At 40.7% G+C, this 10,857-nt stretch overlaps 1 protein-coding gene across 3 annotated transcripts; it reads left to right on the forward strand.

Annotated features, from left to right (window-relative positions):
* Positions 1 to 1,224: 1,224 nt before the first annotated feature.
* Positions 1,225 to 9,313, forward strand: LOC121388639 (zinc finger protein 629-like). Of its 3 annotated transcripts, XM_041520067.1 has the most exons (4): positions 1,254 to 1,397; positions 2,880 to 2,893; positions 4,862 to 5,072; positions 7,491 to 9,313. In XM_041520067.1, exons 3-4 carry the CDS (start codon positions 5,009 to 5,011, stop codon positions 8,633 to 8,635), a joined length of 1,209 nt encoding a protein of 402 aa, XP_041376001.1. In that variant the 5' UTR covers positions 1,254 to 1,397; positions 2,880 to 2,893; positions 4,862 to 5,008; the 3' UTR covers positions 8,636 to 9,313. The 3 variants fall into 3 exon arrangements, with proteins under 3 accessions (XP_041376002.1, XP_041376001.1, XP_041376000.1); XM_041520068.1 differs by lacking the exon at positions 2,880 to 2,893 and having other exon boundaries at positions 1,225 to 1,348; XM_041520066.1 differs by lacking the exon at positions 2,880 to 2,893 and having other exon boundaries at positions 1,255 to 1,397.
* The last annotated feature ends 1,544 nt before the right edge of the window (positions 9,314 to 10,857 follow it).

Below are 10,857 nucleotides of genomic sequence, written 5' to 3' on the forward strand. Positions count from 1 at the left end.
ATTGACCAAAAAACACTTAAACGTTTTGCTGGAATGAGGCATAGCCATTTTTGATGTCCAGAGAATATTTGGATTGAATATATTAAAAATATAATCAAAATTAATATTCATTAAATAGTAGTCATTGTAATATCTTAATTCAGAATATAAGAAAAAAAGGTTTGTGTGTATTCTACAATGTTCTAAATAACAAAGTCCGTAGTAAAAGTCACGGGTTCCATTTCCTCTATCACCTGGCAGACGTATCTCCCATCGTCCTCGATCATCTGTCTGACCTCGTTACAGAAGTCCACAGTTCTCGCCCTTTGAATCTCCTGCTGTCTGATCGTGTCGAAGCTGCTGCCCAGGTAGTTCTCCCACATCCTCTGGAGCAGCGTCAACGCACATCCCAGGTAGCTGGCCTGCTGCACCTTCTCGAAAACCGCCTTACACTCTGACGTCCACTGGGACTGTGCTATCGTCTTGTCGGTTGCATCTTTGACAGGCATCATTCCTTCCAGCTGTGTAGCAGACGACACCAAAATATCCGCGCCATCTTTAGATCTCGAGATATTTGATGAACGGCAGGACTTGTTGCCGCCTTTTTCCGAATTGCTATCCGATCCATGGTTCTTGCAGCTGTTGTTATTATGTCTGTTGGCTAGTTTGTCGAAAGGCAGCGCCAGTCCACACTTGTTGGGACATGCAGAATATTTAAGTTTGAGTTCGTCGTCCTTGATGGGCTCAAAGGAAGCCAAATTCATCGCTTTGAGAAAGAAGTGCTGGATGGCGGCGGCATCAGGGATGGGGGATTCGGGCCCAACGTGCTCCCCATCGCCCTCCGCTTCTCTGGTGTGACCGAAACATTTTGGAAAAGTGTTGCTCAGATACTGATGATCGCTCATGATCAGTCGGAAGAGATCCTCCGCCGACAGACCGCTTAAGTTTTCCTCTTCGCCGATATCATCTTCCATTTCTTCAATGGCAGAAAGCGTTGCTTCGGAATCGTCGTCATCACCGCTAGTATTTCCATATTCGTCGTTGTCATGTGTCAAATGGCCAGAAGACGTTTCTGTATTTCCCTCAAAGTCGTTTTCCTTTTGTGTAAAGTCCATGTCTTTTCTGTCGATTCGTAAATATAAAGAGAATATGCGAGGTTACCATTTAGGTTTGGAGTTATCAGTTAAACGTATATATCTTGACGTCATTGATTGTGTTTACATAATTATTGTTTACTCATGACGTCAAAAAGCATTGCTTTGTTTTCACCCAGGTGATTGTTATGTCAATTGGTTTAAGACATCTAGTTTGTATCCCATCAGACACTACAGGGTCCAATCCAAAGTGAATACATCGTCGAGTTCTTCGTGTAAGTGTAGGCTAAACACTGGAACATACTGCCAAATTGTGTTGTGTAGGTAAGTATCATTATGAACAACATATCTGTCAGTGGGACACGGCGCTCACAATTGGCTGGAGGGAGGTACTTGATATCGATAATTTTATTTCCTTTATTTCAGTCTATTATAATTGATCGTGGATTTCAAAGTTTTTAGCCATTGTTGCCGACGAACAGATACTATTTAACGACTAGAATTACATATTAATTTTTTTTTTTTTCTGTATAAAATATCAGAAAGTCTATATTAAATGTTTTTCCAATCGGTCTAGTGTTGAAGGCTTGCTAGATAAAACTTTATTTTATTTCCTGTGTATATTTTTTGTTGTTGTTGTTGTTGTTGTTGTTGTTGTACATGTTAGCTTCCACTTTTCTGGAGGTTGTGAAATACCCGGAAATTGTTTTAATAATTCAAACTTAATTATTTCTTTTAAATTGCATAAAACAAAAACTATCCAGTAGTTGCTGTTAGGACGGCCAGATTAGCGAATTGTACAGGAGGGTGTTGTTTGTTTTCTTAAGATGGAGAGGGGCGTATTATACGAGGTATGTCGTATACATCATATGCGAGCATAGTCCCCAAAGGCGCGAAGCACATGACGGTGAGTATTGGGGCCGTCACCCAGGAAATTGCCGGCCCGTAGTAACCGGGGACCGGGGTGGAACATCCCTCTCCCCCGAATGGAGGACGAAAATGTACTTTTTTATTTTTTTATTTTTATTTTGTTTGTCCTACTCTGTGTATAAAGGTAAAAATATATGGCTTGTGCCACCCCCACTAGAGGTTGCCACACACACACACACAAACACACACACACACACACACACACACCCCCCAGATATTGTTCCTGCGGGCCAGAAATTGTGATATACTGAATCCTTTATAGGCCCGTAGGAACCGCCCCCATTCCTCACCCCCCCTCCACACACACTTGAGGATGAAAATGTACTCTTTTTTTTTCTTTTTTCTTCTCTCTATATAAAAAAGACAAAAATTGTGCCCTTTCCACTTCAGATACTGTTCGTATGGACCTACTTTAGCACTATCCTGGTGCGTTTTCTGCTTCTCTTGGAGGAGTTCGTAAATTAGGGTCTACTGTTTTTGGGGTTCCTCGATTAACATTTATTATTTTGATCTGAACAACAAATACTAATTTATGGATCGGAAGATTTATGCAGTGTTATACGGTTAAAGATTGTATTCTAAAAGTAAGAATTTATACAAATTGCTTGATTTATAAAAAACAAACACCTAAATTAAAGAGACATAGCTCCGACGGCCTTGATTAGAGGTTTGAAAAAAGGCTGTTTGATGGAGGGGGGGGGGGGGGGGGGGGACATAGCCCCCATGCCCCAATTATCTGGCTAAGCTTGTGCGTGAATTTCACACCAGCTGCTTGGGTAGGCTGTATTTTAAATATTCAAGCGGAATAGATAACCGAATTTTTTTAATATAATTTTGTTTGTTGTTGCATGTGACGCACCATTCTTCGATTGGCAGTCAAACGCATTCAGGTAAAGAAATAAAAAGTCAGGGGCACAAGGTCTAGTGGGGGCACAAAAACGTACACTTTCGTCTTTAAGTGACCTCCTATCCGCACTTCAGGTTCCTAAAGGGCCTGAAAGCATATCTCTGGACATTGTCTTCTACCATAGTGTTGTATAATCTTGCTCTTTGGGGCGGAATCTAACTCGGCCAACTCACGACCCCTCCTTGCTGGATACACATAGAGTCTCAATAGTTGTAAGTTGTCGATGGAGCTACCGCAAAATAAACACATAGATACATACGTACATACACACACACGTACACACACACACACACACACACACATGTACACACACACACACACACACACACACCTATACATACACACAAGCGGAAATGGACACACACACACAAAATACACACATACATACAGACACACATACATACACACACGCACGCATGCACATCGCTCAGTGAGATATGTTCATCTGCAAGCACGCATAAATGATAAACGGGGGCCGGACGTAGCTCAGGGGTAAAGCGCTCACCTGAAGCGCTGTCAGTCCAGGATCGATACCCATCAGTAGCCCCATGGGCTATTTCTCGTTATAGCCAGTGCACCACGAATGCAATTAAAATTAGCTCCACTATTGCATGTGGTTAAGACCAGTAGAGCTAATTTTAATCAGATTGACCACGAATGATATATCAAATGCTGTGGTATGTGCTATCCTGTCTGTGGGTTGATGCATATAAAAGATCTGTTGCTACTAATGATTTTTTTTTACGGGTTTTCTTAGACTTTAGCCTAGATGATAAACACACACCCCTACCCTTTCTCAAAATCCTAGATCCGTCCCTGGTACTACTGAAACTCTGTGTGCCTAATGACGGATGGGAAGGGCAGAGGAGGTAGTTGGAATGTTAAGGCACGGTTAGTAGGCTATCGTACCTTTTGGGAAAGTGGTAAAAATTATAGTCTATACATATGGAAGCAGTATTTTCAGACATTAATTTATTAGCAAATACAATCCTATTGGCGACAAAGTTAACGTATCAACCAAAATATGATCTATAAATATCAGTACTACAACCCTTCCCTAAAAGTATTGAACGCAAATATTACTTAGTTTTACAGGTACCCGATAATTGTTTTTTGTTTAACGACACCACTAGAGCACGTTGATTTATTAATCATCGCCTATTAGATGTCAAACATTTGGCAACTTTTGACATAGGCTTAATCTGAGAGGAAACCCGCTACATTTTTCCATTGGTAGCAAGGGATTTTTTATATGCACCATCCTACAGACAGGATAGCACATACAACAGCCTTTGATATACCAGTCGTGGTACACTGGTTGGAAAGAGAAATAGCCTTCCCCCCCCCCCCCCCCCCCCCCCCACCTAAATGTTGTTGTTGTTTGTTTGTTTTTTGAGAATCCCAGGAATCCATTCGGGAACGTTTGTGGCCTTCGGTCACATGTCATCCCCCCTCCCCCAATGGATTGTCTAGATCCGCCACTGGTACACCTTGAACTCTGACCCAGCCGGATGTTATTTGTTTTACTAATTAGTAATATTTGCTGCGTTCCAAATGCATTGAAGGCTGGGGCACTGTCCTCAACATTGAATATATGGCTCCCAGCCCCACCCCCACCCAAGTCACTGTCATCTTCCGACACTTTTAGGTGTGTCTATCCCGAGTACTCTGTCGTTCGATAGCTAGACGGATTTTTGCACGGTTATAACTGTCCAGTTGTGTGTCTAGCTTCGAATAGCACGGCAGAGTACTTGGGGCTAAGACGAGCCCTACCCTGAGCTCACTTTGTTAGCAACATGGGTAACTCTCTGGTAGAGCTACCCGCTTCATGCACCTATGTTTCAAAAAAACTAATAAAATAAATAAAAGATAGTTTTCACAACCAGTCACGTCAAATTATTTATAACAAGAACAAGAATTGCAATAATTATGTTTTTCCTTTCGTTGCAAGGTGCGAGCAAACAGCTGACGATGACGTCACTGCGCGTGCATTTTTAAGTGACGTTTCCGGACGCCGTTGATGATGTAGGCAAGTGCCGTCTCTCATTGAATCATTGAATCATAATAATATCTACGCTGAGCAAACATTACTGGAACAATGCCCAAATGCTTAATGCACGCAGTTCGGGACTACAAATCCGGAAAATATGCAGGAGGTATTGGTAAGTGCTTAAGAAAAAACAATGTTATGTTTAGGATAGTGCCCTCCTTGAGCATAAAATACAGACAACTGTCAACAGAATGCTTTATTTTATACTGGCTCCACAAGATTACTTTTTCATTGTATAAACATTGTTGCACTTTGTTTTTGCAGATTAGCAAACATCAACAATAATATTTTACAAATTGCTGTTTCTCAAGAACAGCAATTTTTCAATCTTTAAGTTTAACGGACGTCGACGTCTGTTCAATATGTGACGTCATACGACAGGTGCCCCTGTTAAGTTATGTGACAAACGTATTTATTCGAAAACACGGCCAGTTTTAATTGTGTAATTCTGTTTTATAATATAAACGTGTACTTTGATATAATTATGAAACACCAAACATCTTTTTTAAATTGTTTTAATTATACACATAATGGACACTAGCCCGAGTAGGCTACTCTGACGGCAAGAGAGCTATAGACCGTCCCCCCAGAGAACGCCTTTTTTCATGCTATAGAATTTACTACAAGTTATTTAATTCTGAGCCGATTGTTGTCTAAATTACGCACAAAAATAGGTTTTTTGGGGATTGTTTTATTATTATTATTATTTTTTTTTTTTCTTTCTTATTTCCAAAACACTTACTTTTCTTTTGTGTCAAACCAAACTAAAATTATGTACACTGGCGTAGGAAGCTGGGGGTGGGGTTGCAGAGGGGGCATGTGCCCCCTACTTTTTAGCAGAAGCGATGGGTTTTTTTTTTTTATATGTTTATACATGTATATATATATATATGTATTGTTTGAATTTGCGATTTACTGATAACAAAAAACCCCGTCAACTTTCAAATTGCACTTATGACCCCAATCGTCCTTCAAGATCTTTGGTGGTCATAAAACCTACTGTAATACTGAACTACCGGTTGTAAGGTTTGCCCAATTAATTCACTATTATCATATAACCATTCCCCACAGCTAATATACCTTACAATTTTCGCAATTGTAAATTCTTATTAGAGTTCCCCTACTTTTTTTGAAGAGTATAATATAAGTACTGAACATTAGAAACGGACTATTGTACATCACAAGGCGGGGATTAAAGTTTGTATGTGTAGTATTTATGTTTATGAAGTTTTACATCTATTAAACAAGGCCGTAGCTAGCCCCACCCCTTACCCCCCATCCTCTTACCCCCCCCCATCCCCCCCCTCCAAAAAAACCCCAAACAAACAAAACATTTATTGGTTATTGATATATTATAATTGGCGTTTTAAGTATGTAACCTCACAGAAATGGCTGCAAATGGTATTTTAGAGCCTCTAGATTTCAAAAGTTCCGATAGGGGTGGGGGGCATGCGCCTTCCATGCTCGTTCGTTCGAAGAATTAATCTGCCCCTCGCACACACGCACGCACACACACACACACACACACACATTCACACACACACACACACACACACACACACACACACACACACACACACTCCTAGGTACGGCCCTGTTAAAAGCAACTTGTAGATTTATTATGCCTGTTGTTTGTATATAGTACTAAATAGGTCATCATGATGCTATTTTAGTTTTCATTCCAGGAATGTTCGTGAAATTAATGTGTGTAATAAGCAAAATTCGCTAGAGTGCTCGCCTGAGATGTTTGGGTTGTAGGATCAAACCATCTCAGTGGACCCAATCTTTGATTGGTCTCACCCAGATCCCCATGACTGGCATATCAAAAGCCATGGTATGTGTTGTCAAGTCTGTAAGGAAAGTGCATATAAAAGATGGGAAACGGTATTGATCAGGTATCCTTTTACGACTTTGTCAGAATTACCAAATATTTGACATTCAGTAGCCCATGATTAATTTATCAGTGTGCTCTTGTGATGTCGTTAAGACCGAAACAATATATTGCTTTTCTCCGGTCAGTGTTCACGTCGATTTTGATCCTCGCGCGTCAACATTTAAAAAACAAAACAAACAAACAAACAAAAAACCCACATTAATTTCCGCAGTAGCTACAATGGTGTATCAGCGTCATTTATATCATAAATGTTGCCGTGCCACCTTAAATAATATAATGTTGTGACGCACCATGACATTTTGGTTCCAAATTACATGTAGGTCATTTGGAGGCAAAGGCATAACATTTTCCCTGGCTAAATGAAAAATGAAAAGAAGCATTCAGGGTATTAAGGCAAATGATGCGAGAGCATGGCCAATGATAGACCCAGGCAGACAGAAGGGCATAAAATAAATAAATAACAATAAAAATAAATTAATAATAATAAATAAAAATGCAACGTCGCATCAATTTGGAACTTTTAGTTTGACCAGACAACTTTTGGGGTTTTTTTGGGGGTTGAGTTTTTTGGGGGGGTTTTGTTGTTGTTTTTTCCTTTCTGTTGCTAAAAAAAACTTTATTCATTTTTCTTTGCAGCATACGACCCTTTTGTGATGACCACAAGATCGGGTCTTTCCATCAACACTGTACCACGTGGTAACAAGTTTACCAACATGCGCAAAAATTCCTCATTGAGGTCAACCTCAGATGATGGAAAACTGTCCGTTAAAAAGAAATCACCCCAGGGCGGTCATCGCTCCCTACACTCACTTTCGTTTGTAACGCGCTTTTACATTGGTCGTCGTCTGCCACGCTTGAATTTGGCGGGAATCGCATCAAAGGAGCGTGTTCATTGGAGAGATGAACTACTTTCGCTGTGTGAGATTAAAAAGGCAGAATGCCAAAAACTTGGTCCAAACATTTCTGGAAAGTGTTCGGAGTACAGCGAAACGGTCTGTCACAATGCAATGGTGAATTTGTGGAAGGGAGCAAGTTCTTCACATAACACATCTGACAGCAGCCGTCTGCAAGAAACGAACGCCAAGCTGTCTTACATTTCACCCAAGTGCACTGAGACTGATCCATCGTGCAGTGGTCTTAGCCTGACAAAAGAAGGCCATCTCTGGTACCAGCAACGACTGATGCCGTCTGAACCAGGATTACCTCTAGCTGAGCTTGACTCGTTGCCAAATGGTTTTCCCAGAAAGCTGGTTACACCAAGTGTATTTCCCTCGACATCCACTACACCTTCTTCACGGAATCCTTCAGCAGGGGGCAACAGCCTGTTATGTAACACGAGTACCTCGGACATTGATATGGCTGAGTCTGCGAGGGGGAAAAGAGCAAGCGCTAACCTTTACGACGAGAGCGAGGGCGAAGGAAACGTTGACGAAGCCGATATGAAATTTCCCGAATGCGACGGCGATTACCAAGTGAAATCGTCCTACAAACAGCTCGTCTGGACAAATGGGAGCAGTCGAAACGCGTGCAATATCTGCGGAAAGATCTTCTCTCGCTCCTGGCTCTTGAAAGGTCACGTGCGCACGCATACCGGGGAACGCCCCTTCCGGTGTACTTTTCCCAACTGTGATAAGGCTTTTGCGGACAAATCGAATCTCCGTTCTCATTTGTTGATTCATAAAACTGAGAGGAAGACCTATTCCTGTCCCAAGTGTTCTCGATCTTTTGCCCAGAAACGTTACCTGCACAAGCATATGCAGGAAGTGTGCCGAATGCTGTGACCTGTTCCAAAGGACTATTTCTATTTATAAGTGTGTGCCGAATGCTGTGACCTGTTCCAAAGGACTATTTCTATTTATAAGTGTGTGCCGAATGCTGTGACCTGTTCCAAAGGACTATTTCTATTTATAAGTGTGTGCCGAATGCTGAAACTGTTCCAAGGATGTCAGATGTTATATGACTGACTTTTTTAAGTGTGCGTGTCGGATACTATGACTTGTTGTAAAGTAAAGTGTGCCGAATGTTACAAGTTCTGAGTGTGTGAAATGCTAATTTGACTGTACGTGTGTTGAATGCTATGACTTGTTTTAACTGTACCTGGTGCAATGGCCAGTCCCAAGTATGTTGAGTGATAGGATTGAGGATGTCGAGTGAGGTGGACTTGTGACGAATGCTCGGAGTGGTCATGAGTGTGTCGAATGCTATTATACGTTCTAAATGTGCCAAATTTTATAATTAACTCTAAGTGTGTGTGTCTGATTCCCTGGCTGGTTCTGGCATTAGACATTTGCTGTTGATAAACTTCAATTAACTTAGAACTGAATTAAGTTGTGCAAGAATTTTTTAAATCTTGTTCAATTGTTAATTTGCTTTACAATAATTTATGGAATAATTATCCTATTGTTATTTTGTTTTGGTGCATATGTATATTGTGAAATATAGCCAGGGCTTTAATCTCACTTTTGTTTTCTTTTTTTCTTCTAGTTATTAATTCCACACGCGCACAGACGCACACACACGCAGACACACACACACGCGCAGACACACACACACACACGTGCGCAGACACACACACACACACACGCACACACCTGGCTAGAGATTATTTAATTAAGTACGCACGTCCTAGTTTTGACCATGTGACTTGTATTTCGCAAGTATTTTTGATCATTTTGTGGATACAAAACACTAAAACTCATATTCTGTGTATACATGGGGTATTGAAAAAGATTGACAGCAAGTAAGACTTTCATTACATCAATATTTAACGTATTCTAGAAGAAAACAAAGACAGAAACCGTAAATGTGTATGAACCGTAATTAACTATGGAGCTGCAATCACGCCGATGTGCTTCCCATAGTGAATTTTATTCATGTCTTCTCGATAAATACAGAATAATATGTAAAACTTGTCAGTGTCGGGTTTAAACCTTCTAGACGCATTTTGTGGCTGCAGAACAATTCAGGTCAGGTCGTGCTTAATTAATTTGCAGGTGTGTGTGTGTGTGTGTGTGTGTGTGTGTGTGCGTGCCTCAAATCTGTTTGAAGGACGGAAGGAAATGTTTTATTTAACGACGCACTCAACACATTTTATTTACGGTTATATGGCGTCGGACAAATGGTTAAGGACCACACAGATATTGAGAGAGGAAACCCGCTGTAGCAACTTCATGGGCTGCTCTTTTGGATTAGCAGCATGGGATCGTTTATATGCACCATCCCAAAGACAAGATAACATATACCACGGCCTTTGATATACCAGTCGTGGTGCACTGTCTGGAGCGAGAAATAGCCCAATGGGTTAAATCTGTTTGAGCACAGAGGTCTTTTTTAACGCAGTAATACTATTAACAACTGCTGACGAGTTGTGGGTATTCATACATGCTTTTCAAGTTACTAGTCCCCTACCGGTTCAACCGCAGAGAACTATATGTGTTGTCTGTCTGTCTGTACCACATATGATATTTCCGACCCCCAGCCCATCCCCCGCAGTTCTATGAAATAATGAGCTGAAATTTGGTGTATAGCTTTTGTCAAGTATAATTACAGATAAAGTTTGAGTTGCATGGGGATTTGCCTTTTTTTTGGACAGAATATTGTTCTTGAACTTTGGAGATATGAAATTTAGTTTGACCCGGTAGGGGACATGTATTGCTTTAGCAGTACTCTCGGATATGCGTGTTTTAATGGGTTTGGAGTACGGGCTGTTGGATTTACGTGCCCTCCTTGTTCTCGTTCTACGCCCTCTTGTCCTCAGCTACCGGACCTCGATCAAACTCAATCGGTCGATTCCCATACAATCTGTAATACGTCACAGACTGACGCAGACCAATTACTTTATTATTATTATTATTATTATTATTATTTATTAAAGGGACATTCCTAAGTTTGCTGCACGTTTTAAGATGTTATATACCAACAAACTTTTTAACGATTGTAATTACATTTTTCAGCATAAAATATTAGTGGCTGGTATATTAAACGTTTTCTGATCGTTCTAATA

Source organism: Gigantopelta aegis, chromosome 14 (genome assembly GCF_016097555.1).
Source record: "Gigantopelta aegis isolate Gae_Host chromosome 14, Gae_host_genome, whole genome shotgun sequence".
Lineage (NCBI taxonomy): Eukaryota > Metazoa > Mollusca > Gastropoda > Neomphalida > Peltospiridae > Gigantopelta > Gigantopelta aegis.